The following is a 27,577-nucleotide window of genomic DNA, read 5'->3' as shown; positions in this document are numbered from 1 at the left end:
TTTGGATGATCACTTGGTCGAAATCGACTACATTCTTGGGCAGCTGTCCTCCGCAGGCGCCGAACTGTCCCTCTTGAAAGGTCAGTGATGCCGCACAAAAATCAACTACTTGGGGATCTTGGTTGGATCGAACAAGATTGAACCACAATCCAGCTGTGTTCAGGGCCTTCTTGACATCAAAACCCCCACTGATGTTTCAAAACTCCGCAGGTTCCTGGGCGTGTGCAACTTTTCATGCCAGTTCATCTAACACTTTGCTGACATAGCACGCCCTCTTACTAACCTGCTGATGAAAGATACGCCCTTTGTTTGGGGTGACGAACAAAACAATGCGATGAACACGCTAAAACAATAGCTATTGTGTGAGCGCAGTTTTATACCAAATGTACGACCAGGACAAACGTGTCGTAGCCTACGCCAGTAAAACGTTGAACGGCCACGAGTTGAAATACTCCGACTGCGAAAAAGCCCTGCTTTCCACAGTATGGGCAATCAAACACTTCTCATACTACATTGGATGCCAAAAAGTAACTATTGATACGAACCACCATCCAGTTAACTTTCTCAACAACCAACGCATTTGAGACCGCGTCGTGACGAATGCGCACATTGCCGTCTGGCTTATGGCGTTACAAAGTTACGGCATTTGGGTCCGGTACACGAAAAACTCAAAAGTTATCGCTGGGTACCGCTCTAGCGGTTTGCCAAAACTGTGTCGACCTCCATGACCCCGCCAGCAGATGTCGCCGTTACACTGATGCCGGAATTCCCGCGTCACCGCTATTTTGAAGAACATGTCTGCAAGGACATGCCTACAGCTTACGTGGATGGCTGCTCTTACGACCACCAAACCCAGCTGCAGGCTGGGGTGGGCATCGCTTGGGTCAACGACACACCGTACAAACTGTTGCAATTTCAATTGGGCAATTCTCAGTATGCAAAAATCACTGGCATCCTGATTACACTCAAATTGACAATTGAACATGGTGTCACGGTTATCTGCACCAACTCAAACTATTCCCGCCACGGCTTCACCTGTCATCTACCGGCGTGGAGTTGAAATGGTTTCCTTACGTCAGCGAAGAAACACCGTGACCTCATTGAGACATGCGACCACGTGGTTTCCTCCAATGATATGCACGTCCATTGGAAAAAGGTCCCCGGGTACACTCAAAAGTTCCAGGACCTGATAAACCTTTAACGATCTGACGGACGGACATGTTAGCCAAGTAAGGGGCCCACAGCGGGGACTTTTCACACATTGCCGCACTGCGTCCATCGCTGTATCCTGCAACACACCCACACGGACTACTTCGGGACCCGTAGCGTGTGTACCGCCCGTTCGGACCTCCGACTTGGCGCCCAGCCGGCGACCGCGCGCGGTTCAAAATCATTCAACACCTGTCTGACCCTGTTGACAACCCCATCTCGCCTGACGCCTTCTGTGACGACAGCGATGTGAAAGACTTGCTCTCCGTGTTGCAAAGGCTGCGTCTGGCTAGAGGCCTTCTGGTTTGTGACTCTGTGTCTCCGCCCACCGTACAGTTGGTGGTCCCACAGAGCCAAAGGGGGATCTTGCTAACATATGCCCATGACGCACCTTATGCAGGCCACCGCGGATTCAAGGTCAAGTCACCGTGCTACAACAGGTGGCATGCATAACGACGTGGCAACCTACATTAAAGCATGCCTGGGTTGCTGCCAGTTTCGGCCAGCGAACCTGAATCACCGAGCAGCACTCTACAACAGAAAGGAGTCACCGTCCCATGGTCTGATCTCCAAATTGATTGGGTGGGACCCCTGGTCAGATAGCTGAGAGGGAATAAATATTTTCTCACAGTAGTAGTAGTAGTAGCGCGTTCACCAAGTGGGCAGAATGTCTGCCTGCTCCAAACAACACCGTGTACACTACTGCATGCCTGTTGATGAATCACGCGTTGTCCCATTGTGGGTCGCCCTCATGGGTCAAATCAGACAAGGGAAAGCACTTCACAGCTGAGGTAATGAAACAACTTTGGAAATGCTTGGAATCAAGGCCCAGTTGTACATTAGCCATCACCCACAGTCATCAGGGTGGGTAGAGCGGACTAATTGCACCGTGGTAAATTTATATTAAAAACATTTTTTACTCATGTCAAACAGATAACCATGACAAAATCTTCAAAACTAAACATGCAATTAACAGAGCATACAACAATTAACCAATAACAGCAGTACTATATGTGTACAGTATGTGTATATATATAAAGGAAATGAAAAATAGCAGCTTTATCAAACAAAACATATTGAGACAAAAAAATATCCATATCCCATCCTGAGTAGCTCCACAAAATTGATGGCTCACAGTCCACCACTCCAATAAGCCTCTCATGGATCACATCAGTGACATATCTTACTATCACAGCACATCGGTCTGTGGAGGCAATATCTTGTGTGGTGTCATTCTGTACAGAAAACATTCCTGCCTCCCTTCTTTAGAAATCAATTATTTTATCTTTAATCTGCTGATTCCGTCAATGACTTTGTAGACATTTGTCTTGGAGAACAATGTAACAAGTGATCCTCTGCCTATATTCCTCATGTTGGCTTTTGCTTTTTTTTTCATTAACATGCTCTTTGACAGTCACATCAAATTTGGCTTCTTGGCTTAGCTGTCACAATACTGGACTCTGCCTCTGTCTCTGGTGACAGGATTGTTAGATCTGTATGAGCAAAAACATTGTAGGCCTAATCAATAACATTAAAAAGGAACATAGACGTCTAATTCATCAGGCCGTCAAAACTACTACAATAGTGAAAAGGCTCCTAATTCCGGTTTTTATTGTACTAAGAACATAAACATAAAATTATTGTGTAACAGTTATTCTAAGCATAATACAGGACAATTGCCGACCCAGTACAACAGCCCAACACAATCTGTACAAGTCTGCTTACTAGTAGATCCTGCTTTATTCGGTTCCTTCTCCTCCACCTCCTCCTTAATGAGGGCATCCCCCCCCCCTTCTCCTCCACGTCCTCCTCCAAAAACGGCACCACCTCCTCACCACAATGACTGGAGTCACCCAGTCCTTCAATACTTCCTCCACTAGTGGCTGATGTTTCTGCTGCTAATGATAAATGTACATATAATCATAATAATGTTAACTATTGTGTTGTTAATATACGTAGCAATCGATGTAAAAACACACACACACATAAATATCTCACACACACACATGACCCCCCCCCCCGACCCCCACACACACGTGTTTATGTGAAAGTAATCCAGCTAATTTGTCCACATATCAAACAACATGGAAGCATTCCTTAACTGCTAACTGTGATGTAATCGAATCACAGATCTCAACAATCAATCAATGATGCTCAATTACCAAATCATTTGCATTAAATGTATGCACTACTTGGTCTAATATTGAGCCATATTAAATGTGATTTCTACCGGCCTACCTGTCGACGTGCTGCTGGAACCTGCCTTAGTATCTTTGGGCCCCCTTCCTCCACTAAAAAGCTCAATAATTTTTTCACATTTGGTTGCCCTTTCATGTAGCATTTTTATTTTCTTCCATCATATTTTTTGGCACCACCCATTTCCTTCTCACCTGCCTTCTTTCTTCTTGCAATTTTTCTCTCTTTTCAGTAGCAAGCTTCTACAATTTAAGGGGCAAGGGGCTGGTGCGGCTCGTGTGCTCATGTGGGCTCAGTGTGTCCCCGCTCGTGCGCTAGTGTTTGTAGTTAATTGGCTGCTGCAGCGCTGCTTATTATTGGTCACAAAGCGACAATCTTACGAAGCATAAATGGTCAGTTGTTCACACATTGCTCTGAGTTTGTGTTTGAAGCTGACTTGGGCAAGTTACTCCACCAGGCGCCAGCTGTGTGTACATGTCCTCCTCGCAAGTGCCGGCCGTTGAGCGTGGCTGCGGGGCTATTGGGAGCTTATACAGCTTCTCAGCGAGTAGGCCTGTATTTATAAAATAGTAGGCTCTGGGCTGGCTGTACATATATTTTCTTAAAATATGGCTATGTGTATTGTAAAACAATATGAATATGTTCAAATAAGAGATCTGATTAGTGATTACATGTATTTGCTGTCTTTTGCTCATGATATACAGAGATGGGAAAAGTACTGACATTCTGTACTTGAGTAAATGTACAATTACTTGCATAAAAATTACTTTGTGAAAGTAAAAGTACTCATTCAAATAATTACTCAAGTAAAAGTAAAAAAAAAAATGCAGGCTCTAAAACAGTGGTGGGCAAACTCGGTTCTCAAGAACCGGCGTCCTGCAGGATTTGGAGGTTTCCCTACTCCAACGCAGCTGATTCCAATCAACAGGATCGTTACCAAACTCATGCAAAGCTTGCTGTTGAGCTGATCAGCTCCTGTATGTTGGAGAAGGGAAACATCCAAAACCTGCAGGACTCCGGCCCTCGAGGACCGAGTGTGCCCACCCCTGCTCTAAAATGTACTTCACGAGTAAAAGTAAAAAGTATTTTTACCGGATGTTTCCTCCTCATGTCGTATAATTTGAAGACCATTAAATTTAAAAGATCATCACTTAACAAACCCTTAAAACTGACTAAATCGCCTCATGAAGCCCTCGCAACTTTTTTTTTACTCTTCTAGATGGTGCCCTTGGTTAAAAGATGCAATGGAAATTAAGTTCCCACTGCATCAAACAAAAATGCCATTTAGAGGAGTTAAAAAATATCACAAGTGCCTCTTGAAATCTAACTGCAAACAAATGGAACCAAGCTGGTCTATTACGCTAATATAGCATTTAATGCTGAACTAATGTCATTAACCCACTGATGTGAATATATGACTGCATAGCAGATAGGCCAAGACTTTTGAAGCCGTGAGGCCGCCATATTGCTCCTCCAAAGAAAAAGTTTCTCGGCATACGATCCTATACATTTACAGTATTAAAGTTGGAGAACATTTGAGACAGTACTTAGTAGAAACAGCATGATTTATGATGTTCTAAATTTGTTAAACATAAACAAGAGGACTTTAGACATTTTACAACTTGCCTTAAATACATGTATAAATTATATGCTTAATGATGTTTACAGGAGGAAACCTATATTTTTTATTAAATAATTAATATACTAACTGCTTACGAGATGTATTTGTCTTATCTGTACGTATACCGTATAGTTTATAGAGTTGTTGGCTCGGGCTATCGGCTATCCAGTCATATAATCAGATCAGTGCATTAACCAGGGCCAAGCTAACAAAAGGGTAATAATTATTTAGCTTTACTGTACCTTACCACAATAGGTTGTTTCAGATTGGATGGGGAATTCTTGCAGGCGGCTAGTTCGTGGACTTTAGGTTAGGACACAATGCATTCGCCATGAATCGTTCTTCGAGCCGACCAAGGTGAACATTTTCCACAGGTAAGGCCATGGGTAGCCAGGCTGGGTAGCCAGCCGAGTATAAAAATATATACTCCGTGAATTACAAAGTACACTGTACAAAAAAAATACTCAAGTACAGTAACAAAGTTATATATATTAGGGCTGAAACGTTTTTTGAAAACCGTTAAAGCTGATCGGTTTAATAGTTTCGGTTCGCTCTGTCCACGTTCCGGTCCCTTCATGCACCTCTATTTTATCCCACCTCATGAGCGCAACTCAGTTTTTTTATTTTTTATTTTATCCCACCTCATGAGCTCTAACCCAACAGGGCACTCACGAAGAGCAGTGAGGCTCAGTTTACACTTAACTTTCCTTCACTTCAACGCCACACAATATAGGCAAGTCATTATTCCACGTCATGCACAAACACAGTGTCACATCAAAACTAAAATTACCGCATAACAACTTGACAGCATCACTAATAACTAAGAAACACACTAGACCACTATTTAAATAAATAATTAACAGAGAACATGCACTTTAAACACTATTTCAATCCTTAGCATCGCAAAGCATGCTGCGAGTGCCTTGGTGTCCATGGTTACGGTGCGCGTCATATCCTTCTAGCGGCGGGACAGCCAATCATATTGCAGCAGGGCGGGTAAACAAAGGCTTCTCGGGTTTCACGATGACTGCTGGCATTAGCTTCCTTAAGGCATCGCTACCGAGTCTTTATTGATCCAAAGCAAGATTTCTGGTACATAAAACGGACCTCGGAAATACACCTGGCTGAATATTGCTATGTTCATGATTGTGGTGTTTTGTGTGATTGAGGATAGTCGATGCAAGCATATAGCAAGCAGCTAGCCGACGCCCGCCCCGTCCTCGATGCACAATCCAACGTCGGATTGGGTTATCGAGACTTGGGAGGCAAATGTTGACCATACTTAAAATCCCCTCAAAATAAAAGTGAAAGTCTGCAATTAAAGCACATCTTGTCCGTTTCATTTGAAATCCAGTGTGGTGGTGTTAAAGAACGTGAATGGAGAGATGACTAAAAGATTCCGTAGCTACTTAGAGTTGAGCTAATTCAGAAATCATGTAGTGAGAGTAATAATACATGAGATAATCATTACTCTATCCATATTAGATATGAATTATGACACATATTTGTCGTATGTCCATCAAATACATTTTTTGTTACTGTTTAGTAATTTCATTTTATTATAGCATAATTGTAATTTGATCTGAGAGTAATTCTAAGATCAGGAACCAGTGTTTTCCAACCTATGGTGCCAAGGCACTTATTTTGCATAAGAAAAATCTTACGCTAAACCAGAAAATAAAAATAAAAAGTTTGCATAGTGAAACAATAATAAAAATAAGCTGATATGTTTGCAGGTAACCATGATTAGTCTGTTGTATGATTGGCAACAGACGGACACACATATGTAGGTTGGACCTTTTGCCATGCAACTGTGCAGTTATTTGTTATGCCTGCCACTATATGCCACTAGCATAAATAGAATAAGAACAATAATTTAAATGATAATACAATAATAATAATAACAATATTTAGCTGTGAATAATATACACTTTCACTTTTTACTCCAAGACATAATTGATTTTTCTAAAACTACAAACTGAACTGAACTGAAAACTGTGAGCACAGCACAATACCGAAAACCAACCCGAACCGTGGAATTTGTGAACCGTTCCACCCCTAATACATATATATATATATATATATATATATATATATATATCCATCCATGCATCCATTTTCTTAACCGCTTGTCCTCACAAGGGTCGCGGGGAGCGCTGGAGCCTATCCCAGCTGGCATCGGGCAATAGGCGGGGTGCACCCTGAACTGGTTGGCAGCCAATCACAGGGCACACAGAGACAAACAACCATCCACACTCACAATCACACCTATGGACAATTTGTAGTGTTCAATTAACTTGCCATGCATGTCTTTGGAATGTGGGAGGAAACCGAAATGTACTGTCTGAAACTTTGATGCAGTACATCCAATTTCATGATGCCGGATAACTGCATGCAAATTATTGTATTTCAAGGTAAATAATAGTAGAAGCAAACAGTCATCTCATTGCAATGAGTTGTCTTGCTTGATTTATTCCTCTATTTTATAACAGATTGCCATTTCAATTTTGAGCATCATCATTAGCAAAGTTTGAGCTTTAATATTTTTTTCATACAATACCTTTGGATTTTAGCAAAAAAATATTCTCATCCTCGCTTTCAAAAGATCAGTGAGATGGCATTACACAGGAATTTGAGACCAAAACAGTAGAACTGCGGTAATGTATAATAGAGGACACATGATTTTATTGAAAGGCTTGGGCATGCACTGCATTAATAGCTTATTATGACCGCTCCTCCACTGGTGTGTACTCCATCCATTCAAGGTACCACACTCCCTTAAGAAGCCAACACACTCAGGAACAGTCTTTTTTGTGGTGTGTGTAATTTCTATTATTTTATTTAGTAAAAAGTATTCTTATTTTACTCTTACTAATTTAATTAGCTGCTCCGTGAGCCGGTACTTTACCGTGGTGGAGGAGTCTGTGTCCCAAACATCCTAGGAGCTATGTTGCCTGTTGCTTTATGCCCCTCAGTGTCACCCATGGCAAGCAGGTCCTAGGTGAGGGGCCACACAAAGCACGGCTCCAAGATCCCTGATAATGAACACAATATATGGATAAATGTTTCCCTTGCCCGTATTGTACGTATTCTGAGGGTTTGCTGGGAACGTCTGGCAGAATCCCCTGTCAGAAAGAGTTTCAACGTCCACCTGGCCGTGCTCAAGCGCTGCAGCTGAGCATGCGGTGAGAAGGCCAAGCTCTGGCATTTTTAAAAATTGTGGAGCTTATTTGATTGTATTGGACCAAAAAGTTGGTTGATATTACATAATAGACTATTGATCGTGTCATGCCTCCCAAAAAGCCAAGAGTGCATTCAAAACAAGACGAAATCAACAACGTGGGAGGAGTGCTTCAATCGGAGGATGAGAGTGACATGGCGGGAGCTGTTAAACTTGATACGCTCTATTATCAGAGTGGTGGTTCAAAAACTCAATGCCACTACAGATGACATTTCTGCTTGTACGCGGAGGCTTGGCGAAGTGGATGAAACTTTGACGACAATGGACAGTCGGATCACAAAGTTGGAATCGATGTGCGAGTCGCTGCGCAAGTCCAATGCGGAATTGAGTGACAAGGCTGAGCGACTCGAAATGCACAGCCGCAGATATAATCTGGGTGTTTTTGGCGTTTACAGATGGCATTGAAAAGGGTAATCCGACCAACTACATTGACTCTCTGTTCAAGGAATTATTTTGTGGACAAGCTGATCTCAGAACCAGAAGTGGAAGTAGCACATCGGATTGGATCAATTGGAAAAGGGAATGGAGGAGCGATGATTGTGCGTCTTCGAACGCTCACAACAAAGGAGGAGATCAGAAAACTGGCGAAAAAGGAGCGAGCACTCTATCTTTGTGAGGTGAAGCCGAGGATCTTTCCGGACTTGACTACGGAGATGGCCAAGAAACGAGCCATCTTTTGGCACATCAGAGCGAAACTGAAAAGTGTTGACGTAAAGCACGGCATTATTCACCCAGCCACACTGATTCTAACTTTTAAAGGTGAGACTAAAAAATTCACAGTATGTCGTGAGGCTGAGATGTATTATAAAACTGTGATTGAGTCTGGAAAAATGGTGGATAAAACTGACAAATGAGAAAAAGGACAGTTGGTCGGATTATGAAGAGACTAATATGATTGAATTTATGATAAAATCAGCAACTTTATTATTTTAGGAAAGACAGTTTTTGTTTGTTTATTTAAGATACTAGAATTAAGCCCACAAACTTCATTACAGACGCTCCCCAACTTACGAACGAGTTACCTTCCGAGCGATCGTTCGTAAGGTGAATTTGTTCGTAAATTGCTTCAGTGCTATATTTTGTATTATAATTTATGTTTAAAGAGAATACGTACAGTACTGTACTACGTATGTTAGAGAGAGGGAGCGAGAGACACACACAGTATGTACATGTACGTAATAAGATAAATAAAATGAAGTTTAACTTACTTTTGGAAGATGTACTCGATGCTTAAGGATTTGATGGAGGAGGAGGAGGAGGAAGAGGAGGATTTTATATCATGAGAGGTTCTTCGTCGTCGCTGGAATGGGCTTCAAAAGTTACTTCCTCCTCCGTAACTTCAATGTAGGAAGAAGTTGAGGGTCGCGGAGAAGAAGATGAGGGTTGATGAGTATCTTCCTTGGAGTATTTACTAGAAACTGGCCGAAAGAAGCGATCTAACTACGATTGCACAGTTTTCTTCTTTTTTCATCATAAATGATGCGGTAGCACTGTATGGCGTCATTCAATTAATTTGCAACCTTTGTGCAACGTTCAATATTTGGGTCTTGCTGCTCGAAGAGTGCGATGGCTTTATCTATGAGCGACAGGCGTTTCTTCTTCTTCCTCCTCCTCGACACGTTGCTGAGCCTCCAATGCTGGGTGAGCTCTCACAGCGCCAAGCGTCGGTATTAGCGGCGGAAAGAAGCACTACAGTACTCGGAAAAAGGTGCGCAATAAAAAATCTAACTTACAGCATCTCTTTCCGAACATTTTTTGACATGCACGCATGCGCGTAGACATGTTCGTATGTACCGTTGTTCGTAACTCGAATGTTCGTAAGTAGGGGAGCGTCTGTACAGAGGATAAATTCGTCAGGAGCAGGCATAGCTCATATTTTGTTTCATTACAATGTTGAAAAGTTTGAGTGTAGATGTATGTGTGGATGTGGTTTGTTATTTTGTGTATGTTGTAGAGGATCAATGTAGAAGAGTGTTAATAAAAGAACACGACATTGACGTTAAAGAAAATATTTTGCTCCAAAAGGGGTGTTTGAAAATAACTCATTTGAATGTGTGTCGTTTAAGAAATAAAGTAAATGATATTCAAGATATACTACAAGGTTACAATTTACAATTTGCAATATCAGAAACGCACATTAATTCAACCATCAATAACTCTGTTTTAAAAATAGATGGTTATGATATTTATAGACTAAATAGGAATTTACATGGAGGAGGTGTTGCTTGTTATATCCAAAATTATATCCCAAATAAAGTAAAAGCAGATCTTTATATTACAGGAGTTGAAGTTCTCTGGTTCCAACTACAGTTACCCCATGTGAGGCCTGTTATTGTTGAATGTTGTTACAGACCACCAAATGCTACTATAATGTACCTTGACCAAATATGTGAAATGCTTTGACAGAGTATGTGACACCGGAATGGAGCTTTATTTTTTAGGAGATCTAAATATTGATTGGAAAACTGAAAGATGTGCATTGAGAAATAAGCTATTGTCATTTGTTAATACTTGTAATTTGTCACAACTTGTTAATGAATTTACAAGAGTAAATTTAAGGTCCGATGGTACATACACTGCAACACTTACTGATTTAATATTTACTAATGTAGAGGTGTTATGTCCTAAGACTGTTTCTGTTCCAGTTGGTTGTAGTGACCACAATTTGATTGCAGTCACAAGGAAAACAAAGGTAGCTAATCGGGGACAGCACTTTATTTGTAGGAAGAGTTAAAAAAAAAAAAGAAGAAGATAATTTCATAGCAGAAGTGAGAAGCATAGATTGACTAAGGTAACACAAGAACAAGATCCATGTAAGGCTGTAGTGGTCTTTAACAATTTTATAGTTAAGGTGATGGATAAACACGCCCCTATGAGAAAACGGGCTGTGCGAAATGTCTCAGCTCCATGGTTAGATCATAAACCGAAGGAGTATATGAAGCAAAGTGATACAGGTCAAATAGAAGCAATTAAGATGAATGACATGACACCGTGGAATGAATATCATAAATTACAAAAAAAATTAGCCAAATTAAACAAAAATAAGAAATCTTTATATTATAAAACAAAATAAAAGATTAAAGAAGCAAAATTATGGGGTGTATTAAATAAACTTATGGGTAGAAATTCAAGGTCAACTCCTACTTTTTTGGAGGGAGATGGAACTTGTCTTACTAAACCAGAGAAAATTGCCAATTATTAGAAACAGTTTAAAAAAAAAATGTAATCAGAAACTCCAAAATGCCATGGTACGATGGCAAGATGAAAATATTTCATATAGGTTAATAAGAAATTAAATTATGAAGACTAAAAACTGTGTTTTAATTTTTTTTTGAAATAACAGATGATTATGTTAAAAATATATTTCAGTCAAGCAAAGACTAACCCTGTGGTGTAGATAATATAGAAATTAAATAGTTGAAGTTAATGGCAAATTTTATTTCTTTACCTGTCTCTCACATAATTTACATTAGTTAAAAAAGGAATATTTTTCCATCACAGTGGAAAATGGCCAAAATTATTATTCTGATTAAAAACAATAAAGAACAATTTTCTGGGCAAAATAGTAGCCCAATAAGTATGTTACCTGCTTTAAGTAAAGTTATGGAAAAAAAGTTGTATATGATCAGATACAGAAATATTTTTCTGAGAATGGATTAAATACAATTCATCAAAATGCATATAAAATGGGGACACTCCAACTACTACACTTACTCAGCTTACCGATTGTTGGTTAGAGGAGATAGATAATAAGTTAGTTGGCACAATATTTTTAGATTTGAGTGCAGCTTTTGATGTTTGGGATCATAAATTTTTATTAAGTAAGTTAAATTGTTATGGATTTGAGTTATCTGCGTTAAAGGGGTTAGAAAGTTATCAATAATAGAGACTATATTGTTTATTTTAATGGGAGTTTTTCTGAACTTGAACAGATGGATTGTGGAGTGCCCCAGGGAAGTTGCTTGGGACCCCTTTTGTTTTCTTTTTTATTAATGATTTTCCATTGGTGTTGAAGCATGCCACCATGGCAATATATGCAGATGATATTACATTGTATGCTTGCCACGCATTGATAGTATGTAAATTGACTTAAGCGCAAACGGGAGAATATGCCCCTATGTGTCTGTCCTAGGTGCTGATGGGTAACCTGCAGGTGGACTTGGGAATGGTGCAGTACGACAGTGAGTCTCTGCTGCCTCCCATCCCGTTGGGTGCTCAGATTGGTTTGGGGGCTGGAGCTGCTGTCATCATCCTATCAGTGCTCATCATCATCCTTATGTACAGGTTAGGCTCTGTCACCATCTATTAAAAATAATTACAAGCATTTAGCATAGTTAGTGTTCATGTAGGTTTGTGCATTTAGAAGGAAGAGCAAGCAGGCCCTCAGAGACTACAAGAAGGTCTTGTTGCAGTTGGAAACATTGGAGATCAATGTGGGAGACCAATGTCGGAAAGAGTTCACTGGTGAAGTCAAACGTCTCATTTTGGTCAAATAGTGATAAATGTTTGCTTGAAGATTCTTTGCCCATGTGTCTTATAGACCTGATGACAGAAATGATGGACTTGAGCAGCGACGTTGGCGGACCAGGCCTTCCCCTGCTTGACTATAGCACGTATACAGAAAGAGTTTTCTTTCCCGGTCACCAGGCAGTGCTGCTGAGTCGCCACCTGGATCTGCCTGAGTCCAGAAGACACACGGTTGAGCAGGGACTCCAGCAGCTCAACAATCTGCTCAACAACAGACTCTTCCTCATGAGGGTGGGTGCAGCGACGTGTATGATCGGCAGACATGGCAGATGTCAGGTAGCATCCACTTCTGTCTATCCCACAGTTCATTCACACCCTGGAGGCACAACAGGGCTTTTCCCAACGGGATCGTGGCTACGTGGCGAGTCTTCTGACCATGGTGCTGCATGACAAGCTGGAGTATTTCACCGAAGTCATGAAGTGTCTGCTGCAGGATCTGGTCCAGCAGTACGTTGCCAAGAACCCAAAACTCATGCTGCGAAGGTATGTCAACTATTTCAGATAAGGAAATGTCAAGAGGAAAAGGTCTTAAAATAATCTTTAATGAGACCCCATTTGATGTTTCAGGACAGAGACCGTTGTGGAGAAGATGTTGACCAACTGGATGTCTGTCTGCCTCTACTCCTTCCTGAAGGTTGATTCCTTCCTGTCTCTCACTGGGTCTGCCTACAGTAAGCCCTTTGTCTAGAGTATCTGTGACGCATGCATGTGTCCACTTCTCAGGAGGTGGCAGGTGAGCCGCTTTACATGCTCTACAGAGCCATAAAGTATCAGGTGGACAAAGGTCCAGTGGACGCCGTGACGGGAAAAGCCAAACGAACGCTCAATGACAGCCACCTGCTGCGAGAGGACATTGATTACTGCGCAGTGGTAACCGTGGCAAGGCACACTTGCACTCACGTCATGGGATTGCGTGAGTCAATGTGTGTGTGTATGATACTCAGACCCTGAATGTGCTGCTGAAGAATGGAGCTGAAGTTCAACCTTGTCCTGTAAAAGTGCTCGACACTGACACTATCAAACAGGTACCTCCTCACATCTCACTATGGCCTGTCTGTCAGCATACTGTCTCATTATATGTTTGTCTGCGTATCACTTATCTTGCCTGTCTGTTCCTCACATCCCACTGTAGGAGCACAATATGTATGTACATATTGTTTCGCGGTGTATCAGGTGTCAATGTTCAAATATCAGTGTTTTGTGATTAGAAAAAAATCTAATTAGAAAATTAGACAAAGGTGAATAATCTCAAAACTTTTTCCACAATGGGGTATATGCCACAGAAGAGGCGGGACTTTCGGCGGAAACTATCATGAGCTTACTCTGTTTCCGGCTACTGTTGCGACATAGGCATGAGCCTTACATCAAGACAACAGATCAGATCAGATCAGATCAGATAGTCAAAGCGAATGGAAAAACATAAGGACATTTAAGTACTGTAGTGTCGTGTTTTTTTGTTTGTTTTTTGCTGGGTTTTTTATCTTGCATGATGAGACTCGACATCGGTGGATTTCCGCCAACAGCAGAACGACAGCCCCTATCCATCCATCCATCCATCCATCCATTTACTACATCTTAACCGGGTTCGGGTCACAGGGGGCAGCAGCTTTAGGAGGGAAACCCAGACTTCCCTCTCCCCAGCCACTTCAACCAGCTCCAAGGCCAACCAAGAGACATAGTCTCTCCAGCGTGTCCTGGGTTGTCCCTAGGGCCTCCCGCCGGTGGGACATGAAAACACCTCTCCAGGGAGGCATCCAGGAGGCATCTGAACCAGTTGCCCAAGCCACCTCAACTGGCTCCTCTCAACGTGGAAGAGTAGCGGCTCGACCCTGAGTTTCTCCCGGATGACCGAGCTTCTCACCCATCTTCTCATCCCTAAGGGAGAGCCCGGACACCCTGCGGAGGAAACTCATTTTGGTCGCTTGTATCCGGATCTTGTTCTTTCAGTCACGACCCACAGCTCGTGACCATAGGTGAGGGAAGAAACGTAGATCAACTGGTAAATGCAGAGCTTCGTCTTTTGGCTCAGCTCCTTCTTCACCACAACGGACCGATACAGAGTCTGCATCACTGCAGACGCTGCACTGATCCGCCTGTCGATCTCCTGCCCTCATTCATGAACAACTCTCGTGACGTTCAGGATAAGTTCAAGAAGCAGTGCCGCCTCTTCAGTGCGCTTGAAGCAGACTTGGTCGAATGAGGCCAAGCTTTTGGGATAACATTTGATTTTTTTTTTATCAGAATTGATAAGCCAGATGCTTCATTTATCATTCTGAACACATTTCAAACATTACTGGTATCATAAAGTTATTAAATCCGATAAACTTCCTAATTAGCTAAATTTAGATGGCTGCAGAAGTTACACACATCATTCATTTGAGATAGACATACAGGTTGTGTACAAAGATAAACAACAGAAGTCACTTGATGTCAGTCAACTACATAATGTCCTTTTATGTCCTGAATTATGGAGACTTCAGATTGATTACGAGCGGCAGGATTCTTGAGGATAATACCGATAGTGAACGCTGGAGGGCACTGTTGAACCGTATAACTTTTGAGGGGCGTTGTTTCCAAAAAACACATAGCTGATTCCTGTAGATAGACCAGACCAGACCAGCAGTCTTATCACTAGTCTGCTTGCTGAACAGGCTTTTAGATCTCGGTAGGCGCTGAGGTATGTGTTTCCTGTGGGTTGTAAAAAATGAAATTCAGTCCCTTGCTGGAGGGAAGTTCAAAGGAAAAGGAAAGGAAAAACTCCTTTTTGAACTGTCTCTGGTTGGTTTGAGAAAACACAGGGTTAATCCATCAAGGCACACACACACATTCCCCAGGGGGAAATGTTTAAAAATACCAAAAAAAAGGAGGACAAATTGAGGGTGACAGGCAATATTTGTTACAAAAGTTATGAACAGAATCAGTGACAAAGGGCAGCCTTGGCGGAGTCCAACCCTCACTAAGAACAAATCCGACTTACTGCCTGCAATGCGGACCAAACTCTGACACCGGTTGTATAGGGACCAGACAGCCTGTATCAGGGGGCTCAGTACCCTGTTCTCCCGAAGCACCCTCCACAGGACTTCCCGAGGGACACGGTCGAACGCCAAATCCACAAAACCAATGTAGACTGGTTGGGCGAACTCTCATGCACCCTCGAGGAGCCTGCCGAGGTTGTAGAGCTGGTCTACTGTTCCACAACTGGGACAAAAACCACACTGCTCCTCCTGAATCTGAGATTTGACTTCCCGACGGACTCTCCTCTCCAGTACCCCTGAATAGATCTTACCAGGGAGGCTGAGGAGTGTGATCCCTTTATAGTTGGAGCACACCCTCCACCACAACGGCCTGCCAATTCAGAGGCACTGTCCCCGAATGTCCACGCGATGTTGTAGAGGCTTGGTTTTACCACGACATCACCACAGCATCCAGAGCCTTGGGACACGCAAACCCCTCCACAACGATAAGGTAATTAAACTCACGACAGCCCCCCTCCTGTTGTAACAGTGTAATGTAAAGGACTTGAATGATACGACTTAAGTAAAAATTATATGTGTGTGTACAGTGTATATATATAAAAAAGTTGACAAAATCCACGGTTCAATTTCGGTTTTGTGCTCACAGTTTTTGGTTCAGTTCGGTTTGCAGTAAAATCAAGTCTTGGAGTTAAAAGTGTAAGTGTATATTATTCACAGCTTATTGCTGTTATTGTAATCATTGAAATTATTATTTGGGCCCGAGCAGCGACCGCTGCTAGGTCCCTATTTTATTTGTACGGATTCTTCTTCCTCTTCTAATTATTATTAGTATTATTATTATTATTGTTATTGTTATAATGCAAATGAATCAAAATTTTCAAGGCCTTTACTTGGTCTCTACTAACTGGCTCGATGACATGCGCCGCAAGCCCGGTAACACCTCCAGGATTCGTTGGGACCGTCCCGGTGGTATGCGAGTGGTACCTGGGGCGCTCCATGCGCTCCGCCGCTCCCTCAAGCGGTTGTCCAGTCGGATGGCGAGAGCAATGAGTTCTTCCAAATCAGTAGTGTCATCCCTAACAGCTAGCTCATCATTTACTCACGGGTCTAGGCCCGGTGGAAAATACTGTAATTGAAACCGCTTTCGGCTACCAGTATGCGGGATTCAATAGAGTAGTCCGCAACAGAATTGGGCATAATCCATCAGTCTACTTACAGCCTCCTTGCCCCTGACAGAGTGATCAAAGACTCGCTTGAATTCAGCATGGAAAGCCGGAAGCGAAGTGCGCAATACTGATTTGGCATTGTTTACCGCCATTGCCCGAGTTGCTGCTTTACCCGTAAGTAAACTCATAATGAACGTGCCTTTGGTATAATTTTGAGAATAGGTAAAGGGTTGTTGGTCAAAAATTAAAGAGCAGTGTTGAATGAATTAACCGCACAACCCGGGCTCACCCCAATAGCGAGACAGATGTTGGAGACTCTGTTCGTGAGGTAATCCCCCAGATGTGTCCATGGGCAAAACTTGAGCGGATAAAGCATCAAATTGGGTTGCTAGTGAAGTTAGCACCTCCTTAAGCTCAGTCAAGGACCGCTTATGACGTCCAACCATCTGTCCCTGGTAGGCCAGGGCATGGCGCACCGTATTTGAGTCCATTATAGTCAGACAATTTTGTTATGTTCTGTAGGTTGGATTTCAAAAGACGCAGACACGAATAATAGTGTTAACAATTATTTATTCACACGTCATTAAAACTGAAAATATTTTAGATGTATACACTAACTATGAATTGGGATGTATCACAGTGCTGATTTTATGAGTAAAATCTTGATGATTCAAAATAATGCTAAAAAGCCTGAACGGCTCTTTTAAGTGAACGGTTCCTGGCTGAACGGTTGCTGTCAAAGAGCCATAAGTCCCATCACTACAAACAGAATGTGTCTTCCGCTGGTTGCCTCTTATAGGCTGCTGATTACATCAGGCAATTGTGACATAAAGGCCACAGTCTGAGAGCACAAACATGACAACCTCACTATGACCTATCTGCTCCTAACCTTGCGCTCCTACACCTCACATTCTGTTCTTCAGCTGTTTTTTTTTTTTTTTTCGGGAGAGCTCAGTATTGTTCATTCGGTAATTTTACCGATTTGACATGTCATCATCATTGCTCTCCTTTTCTCTTTTTTTTCCTTTTTTTTTATATACAGTATATATATTTTTTGTATTTACATTTTTTTTGTATATGGGTGAATATATGTATGTGCGTGCGTGCATTCATTAGTTCACTTAAAACCTATATAAAAAATAATAAAAATCCCATACCGTTTCCCTAAACCGAACACTTCCAGCCAGAGTCGTGAGGCTGTCAGGAAACCCGAGGAAGGACCAAAGAAAAGAAAGGAAAGTGAAATCCAGCACCGACCAGACACCATCCACCACCCACCAGGCCACCAACCAGAGTCCTTCACCAACCCCAGAGACATCTAAATTTCAACAAATCAGGAGAAACAAAGGAGAGACTGAGGAAAGGAAGGAAGGACAGACGAAGCGGAGTGAGATCCACAGACACCAGCCTCCACCGATTCAATGACCTGAGGAAGATTGTGTCTGAGTTTCGATACATGCTGGTGTGGTGGATCTGGCATGCATGAAAATCTCCACCAAAGAGGGGAGCCGTCGACCCCCGCCAGGACAGAGCAAGCGCAACACCTCAGGGCCCCCCAGGCCGCGGCAGCGCCAAAGGACGACCCCCGGGCCCCGAAGGGGCCACCGGCCGGAGAGCAAACCCAGGAGCAGGAGCGCCCCCAACCCAACGCAGCAGGACGGGGCACTGCAGGCCCGCCAGGAACCCCACCAGCCCACAGCCCCCGCTCCCCCCACAACTCGCCCACCCCCCATCCACCCCAACCCAGCCCCAGCCGACCCCAGGCCCCCAAACCCCCAGACACCCTCCCACCCCTAGCACACCCCCCACCCACCCAGCCACCCCCACCACCCCCCAAACAAGCCGCCCCGACCCCCGACCCCACCCCCACCAACCGGCAGTCCCCAAGACAAGAAGGGCAGGAGGCAGCGGCAGGGCCGCAGAGAGAGGGGGAGAGGAGGAGAAAGGGTGACGAGGAAGAAGGGACAGGGAGGCGGAGGACGGGCGGGGAGAGGCGAGGAGGGAGAGGCAGCAAGGGGGAGGAAGGGGGAGGGGAGAGGGGACCACGTGGCACCCCGGCGGCCCACAGGCCCCGAACCGCGTCGCGGGGCCCAGAGCGACGCCCCGGACACCAGGGAGAGCCCCGCAACGCAGCACCCCCCAAGAGACCCAGGGAACGGCCAAGACGCAGCCGCCACCCAGCAGCCAACAGAGGGGCAGACCCGCCCACGCCCAGCCAGGGGGGGACAGCACCTATAGAATTAACCTACTGGCATGCAGTGAATCCGAATATTAACCCTTAGTGCCCATTGGAGGTGAATCTGCTCGATCCTTTTGGCAGCAACTGATTTCCTGACTATAAAAACACAACCATTAGTTACAAATTGCCAAATACAGAAACATCAATGTAAGTTATCACAATGTGGTGGCTCTCGCTAACAGGCAGAATTAAGGAACCAGAATTAGGTTAAAATATTCTATATACGTAGACCATGTTTCTATAAATTTTGATATTTGTTTTTTATTTGAGGCAGATATTTTTACCATTAAAATGTGATTTTGTGATTTATGAGGAGGTTAGACCATTGGTCGATATTCAGAGTTTGTTTATTTTTCCAGTTAACAAGGATTGTTTTTTTTTTGCGATAGTAAGGGCTACAAGTGTACATTGAAATTGTTTATATGGTAAGTCAGTTGTTGTTAGGTCACCTAGTAAACACAAGTTTGGAGATAAAGGTATCCTACAGTCCAAGATAGCGGAAAGTTTTTCTAAGATTTTAGTCCAGAAATACATAACCGGAGTGCATAACCATAAAGCATGAAAATAAGTGTCTGTAGTGTTTTGTAAACACTGGAGACAAATGTCGGAGTCTGAGAGTCCCATTTTCTTCATCATATATTGAGTAATGTATGTTCTATGAATAATTTTATATTGGATAAGTTGTAAATTTGTGTGTTTTGTCATTTTAAATGCGTTTTCACAAACTTGAATCCAAAAGTCAGATTCCGGAGCTATAGACAGGTCTGTCTCCCATTTTGAGATGGGTAAAGACATTTTATCAGTATATGAAAGTAACTTATGTATTTTTGAAAGTTTTTTTGTTGTTGTCGGAGAAAGCTTGGTAATATCTTTAGCTAAAACAGGCGGTTGGAGCGTACCCCGAAGTGTTGGAATTTGTTTCTTTATCATATTTTTAACTTGTAGATAATGTAAAAAAATTCAGTTTTTTATTTTATATTTTTGGAGCAAGGATGCATATGATATAAACATATTATCTGAGAAGAGATGGTGGAGATGTGTAATTCCTTTCTGCTCCCACACACCTAAGTAAAACGATTGCTTGTTAAGTTGAAAGTCGGGGTTATGCCATAGGGGAGAGAGCCCACAGGGCTCCACTTGGGCTTTTGTAATTTCTAGTGCCTTCCACCAGGCAGTCAGGGTGGCTGAAATCATTGGGTTTTTAAAACAATTATGTCGCTTAATCGATGTTGTAATAAAGAGTAAATCTAGAAGTCTGAAGTTATTACAATCCTTCTGTTCTAGTTCCAGCCAACAGTTAGTATCTCTGTTGGGTAGTGCCCATAGACTGATATATTGTAGCTGGTTAGCTATATAGTAGTGCATAAAGTTTGGTGCCTCTAGACCACCTTTGGATTTACGTTTCTGAAGAGTAGATCTAATCTTTGCTTTTTTTTTATTCTAGTAAAATTTTGTAATGGCTGAGTCCAACAACTGGAACCAGTTAGCCGTAGGTTTAAATGGAATCATTGAGAAAAAATAGTTTATTTTGGGTAAAACTTTCATTTTAATGGTGGCTATTCGTCCTATTAGAGAAATAGGAAGATTATTCCAGCACTCAAAGTCACTATACATGTTATCCAGAAGTGGAGAAAAGTTTAAATGAATTAAATCAGTTAATTTAGGTGAGATTTTTATGCCTAAGTATTTTAAATTACCTACAGGAAATGAGTAGTGTGGGTCCTGGCTTGCAGGGTTCCATGAATTTTCTGTAATAGGTAGAAGTGTTGATTTTGTCCAGTTAATAGAATAATCTGATAACTGTGAGAATTTAGTTATTAAGTTAAATACTTCCCCTAATGAAATAGCAGGCTTTTCTAAATAAAGTAAAATATCATCGGCATATAGATTAATTTTATGTTCTGTTACCCCAGAGTGAAATCCTTGAATCCTTCTTTCCTGGCGTATGGCTAATGCAAGTGGCTCAATAAATATTGCAAATAATAAAGGGGACAGTGGGCATCCCTGTCTTGTGCCTCTCTGTAGAGTAAAACTCTGAGCTATAATCCCATTTGTAGTAACTGTAGCTTTAGGAGAATCATATAATACTGACACCCAGTGGATAAATGATTTCCCAAAGCCAAATTTATTTAAAACAGCAAAGAGGAAGGACCAGTTAACTTTGTCGAAAGCTTTTTCTGCATCCAATGATATAATAACTGCCTTTTTATCATGCCGCTGTGACATGCTAATAAGGTTAAAGAGCCTCCTAATATTATTAGTAGAGTGACGATCTTTAATAAAGCCTGTTTGGTCGCTATGAATGATTGTCGAGATTACTGTTTCTAGTCTAGATGTGAAAGCCTTAGTAATAATTTTAATATCAGTGTTAATTAGTGAAATCGGACGGTAACTTGATGGAAGGGTGGGGTATTTTTTCTGGCTTTAATAAAAGTTTAATTGCTGCTGTATTCATGGGCGTATGTAACCATTAGTTTTGATTTCTGTTACTACTCTTAAGAATAGTGGAGCAAGCATTAACCAAAAGTGCTTAAAAAATAAAGTCGGATAACCATCCGGGCCAGGTGCTTTGCCATTAGGCATACTATCTAGAGCACTGTACAACTCGTTTATAGTGAGTGGCGCATCTAACATATCTTTATATTCAGTAGTTAACTGAGGTATATTCAAGCTACTGAGGAATGCCTCAATATGCTCAGGGTTAGGCTTGTTAGTTTCTGAGTATAGGTTACGATAATAGTTATAAAAAATTTGATTAATTTCTTCTGGTGATTGTGTGCATTCACCAGTTGTCCCTTTAATAGCCGTTATAAGTGATTTTTCCCGATTGCGTTGAAGTTGTTTTGCAAGAAATTTACCTGATTATGGGACTGCTTGCGGAGCAGCTGCTGCTCCGCGCGGAGCAAGCAGGCACATATTGTTATTCTACCTAGGAAATGGGTTTATTATGGGACTGCTTGCGGAGAAAGCAGGCACATATTGTTATTCTACCTAGGAAATGGGTTTATTATGGGACTGCTTGCGAAGCAAGCAGGCACATATTGTTATTCTACCTAGGACAGTGGTTTATTATGGGACTGCTTGCGAAGCAAGCAGGCACATATTGTTATTCTACCAAGGACAGTGGTTTATTTTGGGACTGCTGAGCGTAGCAAGCAAGCAGCACATATTACTATTCCTAGAAAAAAGGGTTTATTATTATTATAGCAAATATTCTCAAATTCTCACATTTTGTAGTCACAAGTGTCTTCTTTCAGACAAACTAACTTTTATTTGGCTAAGGTGTCATTTAGTACCTTTATTTTCACCTTAAGCAAGAGAAGTCGGACTAATTCGCCTGTCTTTTACATGTTAATTTCAGGCGCCTTCCTCTCACCAATTCTGATAAATCATAAGTTTTCAACCTGCTCTCATTTGGTCATTTTTTATCCGATTAAGAAAATGAGAACATGCTCGTGTTCCCCAAACCCTTGCCGTTCTAACGAGTCATTTCTTGAATCTGTATCTTGAACCGTTAAGTCGTGAGAGGCTTTTGTTCAAGGGGTGCTTCTCTCATGCAATCTCAATGGAATGTGGGGCGCGTGACGGCTCCAAGTCAAAAATGTGTGTGCGCTCTTAAAGTGACAGTGACATATTTTTAGATAATGGTTAACTTCCACATTTCTTGACCGATTCCAGTCATTTAAATTTTAAAGTGTTCAGCTCATTTACATTTTTTTTAAATACATTTTCAGGGACAGTGAGATACTTTTAATTGATGTTCATTATGGTTAACTTCCACATTTCTTGAGCGATTCCAGTCGTTTAAATTTTAAACTGTTCAGCTCATTACCAAAGAGTCAGCAGTCCCATTCAAAATTTCCGCGGGAATTTTTCTAGTTAGCCTTAGAGTGCCGGGAACAAAATAATCAAACAAATTGAAAAATTCATCACAATGGCCACAATCTTTTCTCACTAGACGTCAAATTCTCACATTTTATAGTCACGAGTGTCTTCTTTCAGACAAACTAACTTTTATTTGGCTAAGGGGTCATTTAGTACCTTTATTTTCACTTTAAGCGAGCACAAGTCGGACGAACTTGCTTATCTGTTCCATGTTAATTTGGGCGACTTTTTCCTCTTCATTTCGGATAAATCATAAGTTTTCAACCTGCTCTCATTTGGTCATTTTTCATCCGATTAAAAAAATGAGAACATGCTCGTGTTCCCCAAACCCTTGCCGTTCTAACGAGCCATTTCTTGAATCTGTATCTTGAACCGTTAAGTCGTAGGAGGGTCTTCTTTGAGGTGTGCGTCTCTCATTCAATCTCAATGCAATGTGGGTGCGTGACGTCACTTCAACTCGTCACCATGGCCACAATCTTTGCTCACTAGACATCAAATTCTCACATTTTGTAGTCACGAGTGTCTTCTTTCAGACAAACTAACTTTTATTTGGCTAAGGTGTCATTTAGTACCTTTATTTTCCCTTTAAGCTCGGACAAGTCGGACTGATTCGCCTATCTCTGCCATGTTAAATTCAGGCGCCTTTCGCTCTTCATTTCTGATAAATCATAAGTTTTCAACCTGCTCTCATTTGGTTATTTTTCATCCGATTAAAAAAATGAGAACATGCTCGTGTTCCCCAAACCCTTGCCGTTCTAACGAGCCATTTCTTGAATCTGTATCTTGAACCGTTAAGTTGTGAGAGGCTTTTGTTCAAGGGGTGCGTCTCTCATACATTCTCAATGGAATGTGGGGCGCGTGACGGCTCCAAGTCCAAAATGGGTGTTAGTTCTTAAAGAGACAGTGACATATTTTTAGATTATGGTTAACTTCCACATTTCTTGACCGATTCCAGTCATTTAAATTTTAAACTGTTCAGCTCATTTACATTTTTTTAAATACGTGTTCAGGGACAGTGAGATACTTTTAGTTGATGTTCATTATGGTTAACTTCAACATTTCTTGACCGATTCCAGTCGTTTAAATTTTAAACTGTTCAGCTCATTTACAAGAGTCAGCAGTCCCATTCAAAATTTCCGCGGGAATTTTTCTAGTTTGTTATTATATTCAAAGTTGTTGTATCTCAATTGTTGTATTATAAACTCTTTCTTTTTAGTTAGCATATCGTCTAACTGTATTTTGTAAGTCAGTTCATATTTGGTTATTTGGGTTTATTGCGTACTAATCCGTCAGTTGTTTAATTTTATCTTCCAAGTCTTTTTCAAATTTTTGACCCTGTTTCTTTTTATAAGATGAATATGATATTATTTTACCTCTAATTACTGCTTTCCCAGCTTCCCAGAGAAGAGATGGCACTAGGTCTGGAGAGTCATTTATTTCCAAAAAGTCTGCCCACTCTTTTCTTATAATTTTGTCAAACTCTGCGTCGTTTAGCAGTGAGATGTTAAAACGCCATGTTGGTGGTGGTTTAAAGGTATAATCAACTTGTAGGGAAAGGGAGACTGGTGCATGGACGCTAATAATAATAGGATGTATTTTTGTAACAGTTTTATCAACAATAGAGTTATTTGTAAGAAAATAATCAATTCTTGAAAAAGACCGGTGCACAGCGGAAAAGAAGGTAAATTCCTTCTTATTTGGGTTTTTAAGTCTCCAGCTGTCGACGAGGCCAAAATCATCCATATATTCCCCTATTACTTTAGTAGATTTTAATCGTCTACATGTTGTATTATTAGAACGGTCTATTAATGGATTTAAGACTGTGTTAAAGTCTCCTCCAATAATAATAGTAGAGTTTGCTGCTAAATCAAACAGCTGAGAGAAAAAATCATGGAAAAAGGCCGGATCATCATTATTAGGGGCATATAAATTACCAAATGTATATATTTTATTAAATATAGTCACCTGAATAATAATGTATCGGCCCTCTGGGTCTGTTATTGTATTAGAGTAAAGAGTAAATTCTTATGTATGAGTATACAGACTCCTCTTTGTCTACTGTTATAAGGGGCAGAGTACGCTTGGCTAAAATTCTTATCAATAAGTAATTTTTCTTCAGATTTTTGTAGGTGGGTTTCTTGTAGGAGGCAAATATCTGCTTTTAATTTTAAGAGATGGTCTAAAGTTGTTATTCTTTTTGCCTGTGAGCGAGCGCCACAAACATTCCAGGAAACCAGAACTAGTTTATGAATACAAACAATATAGACTCAGTCCTGTGTATATATCTGTATAGGCCATTTGTCAATATTGGCATGTTATAGGATAGAATCAAAGTGGTTAGGTGATTTATGTAATTTGTGTAAAATATGAGGTAACGTATAAGTAAATATAACAGTGAAAAAACGGGTAGGGAGGTGAAAGTGAAGGAAGTTAGCGGGGGATTAAACATAAAAATGCACCAGTAACTGGTAACCTAAGCGAGATTTTTTGTTTAAATATACTTTAGATATAGTTATGTATTAATATTATATTTATAATATAGCCTAAACATAATGAGTATTCATATTTTAGGTTTTCTAACCAAATATACAGTATATGTGTACATCTAATAATCAAACAAAGTTTAGTTCCACCAATGCCAATTAGAACAGCCAGGGAGTAGAGTTGGGGTTCCGGAATAGTTGGGCATCGATGTATAGCTTATCAACGACCATCGTAGTCCGTTTACCCTCCTGCCTATTTTGTTTCATTATAGGAAACAGTACCTTTCGCAGCTCAATAATCTCTCTCGGGAATTGATCATTCATTCCAAATGAGGTCCCTTTAAGCTCCCGTCCTTTACTTCTAACAAATTCTTTCTGTTTAAAATGCTCAAACTTGGCGATAATAGGACGGGGTTTGTTGCCCCTACGGGCTCCAAGCCGATGTACCCGGTGAAAAGAGATGTTATTTACCGTCTCCTGAGGAATTTTTAACGACGTCGTCATCATTTTTTTTATCTCAACCTCTGTATTGTCAGAGGTATTCTCGGATATACCTGAGAATATTAAATTCTCCCGCATGCTACGGGATTGGACATCCAGAACAGTTTCTTTTAGCGTTTTATTCTCCTTTTTAATGGTTTCCAACTCGGCTGAAACAGCCGCGAGAGAAGAGCTTAACTCGGCATTATCGCGTTGGAGGTCACTTACCTGTTGGCTGACAAATTCCAAACTTACCCTTAATTCTTTGACGTCCTCGCTGATTAGGGAGAGGACCTCAAGTTTTTTATTTATGGAGTCCAGCAAACTGACCGAAACATCCGTAGTGGCTAGGTCGCCCGTGTCCGTCGCTGAGTCATTTTTCCTCTTTTTCGAAGGTTTCTTCGAAGTTTTCTTGGCGGAAGGATCCTCCATCGCGCAGCTGTAAAAATATCCGTCGATGAAGCGTTCAAGGTCCTCCACGCTGGGTGGTATTTCAAATCTGCCGGATGAAAGAGAGAAGAGAAAAGACAAGATAGATGATGGTTAAATTCAGATTAGTTTAGCATAATAGAGCTAGGTCTATTCTAGCAGCAGGGCGCCGCCATGTTAGGGTTTCCCGGTCTCGCTGTAGGTCTCACGATGGTCACAGCATCTCGCGATAGCTCCCACAGTTCTTCAGCTGTTAAGCTGTGACTACTTTCACAATCACCTATCTAACTGTGTACCTGTGGAAAGGTGAAGGACAAGATCCTGGACCAGATCTACAGAGGAGTCCCATTCTCTCAGAGACCAGTAGCAGACAGCCTGGATTTGGGTGAACACCTGTCCCACCTGTCAGTCAAAGCTCTGATTGGCAGTTGGTGCTAACCACCCACATTTCCATTTTGATTGATAGAGTGGCGTTCGGGGCAGGCGGGACACCTGACTGTGTCAGATGATGATGTCACAGCTGTGGTTCAAGGTAGCTGGAAACGACTCAACACACTGCAGCATTACAAGGTAATGATTTCACTACTACTACAACCTCTGAGTGGGTTTCAGAGAGGTGGCCCGGTTCTCTTGACATTCTCTTCAACTTCATCAGATTCCAGATGGAGCCACGGTCGCTCTTGTCCCACGTTCCCAGAGTTCTGGTGGCGCTGGAGTCAATCAGGTGTACCAGACTGGAGAGAGTAAGAACCATGCAGCAAATTTAGAACCAATCGGCAATGTTCCCTCTTATTTTTCATATGTCTGAACATTAATACAAACTCCCTGAGCATTCCTTGGAACACAGCGACCAACATACACGGACTTATTCATACATGATATATTATCACAATGCCGTTTAATCGCCATAGCATAAAAATAAGCCACCGGTGGCCATCTTACGTGGCTACTCGCTGCTACTCTAAGTCTGGAAGGACCACTACATGCACATTTTGTCACTGGGCACTTCCGTTAATCGCCAATTCCTGTCTTTGACATTGCCCAACTTGCGGTATGTGCACGAAGCCTCGGATAAATACATGGACTAAGCACCGACTGAAGCACGTTTACCTCCGTCGATCAGGGT

At 41.7% G+C, this 27,577-nt stretch overlaps 1 protein-coding gene across 2 annotated transcripts in view; it reads left to right on the top strand.

Moving 5' to 3' along the window:
- Positions 1 to 27,577, top strand: part of plxnb3 (plexin B3) — a 133,878-nt gene that overhangs the window by 76,096 nt on the left and 30,205 nt on the right. For both annotated transcript variants that reach the window (XM_077555188.1, XM_077555179.1), the window contains exons 23-32: positions 12,400 to 12,551; positions 12,631 to 12,731; positions 12,808 to 13,025; positions 13,099 to 13,277; positions 13,362 to 13,428; positions 13,518 to 13,664; positions 13,739 to 13,819; positions 26,758 to 26,836; positions 26,918 to 27,021; positions 27,107 to 27,194. In XM_077555188.1, coding sequence (XP_077411314.1) covers positions 12,400 to 12,551; positions 12,631 to 12,731; positions 12,808 to 13,025; positions 13,099 to 13,277; positions 13,362 to 13,428; positions 13,518 to 13,664; positions 13,739 to 13,819; positions 26,758 to 26,836; positions 26,918 to 27,021; positions 27,107 to 27,194 — 1,216 coding nt within the window. The remainder of the gene's footprint in view (positions 1 to 12,399; positions 12,552 to 12,630; positions 12,732 to 12,807; positions 13,026 to 13,098; positions 13,278 to 13,361; positions 13,429 to 13,517; positions 13,665 to 13,738; positions 13,820 to 26,757; positions 26,837 to 26,917; positions 27,022 to 27,106; positions 27,195 to 27,577) is intronic.

This window comes from Vanacampus margaritifer, chromosome 1 (assembly GCF_051991255.1).
Source record: "Vanacampus margaritifer isolate UIUO_Vmar chromosome 1, RoL_Vmar_1.0, whole genome shotgun sequence".
Lineage (NCBI taxonomy): Eukaryota > Metazoa > Chordata > Actinopteri > Syngnathiformes > Syngnathidae > Vanacampus > Vanacampus margaritifer.
Note: the sequence above shows the minus strand (reverse complement) of the source record. Positions and strands in the feature narration are given on the sequence as shown.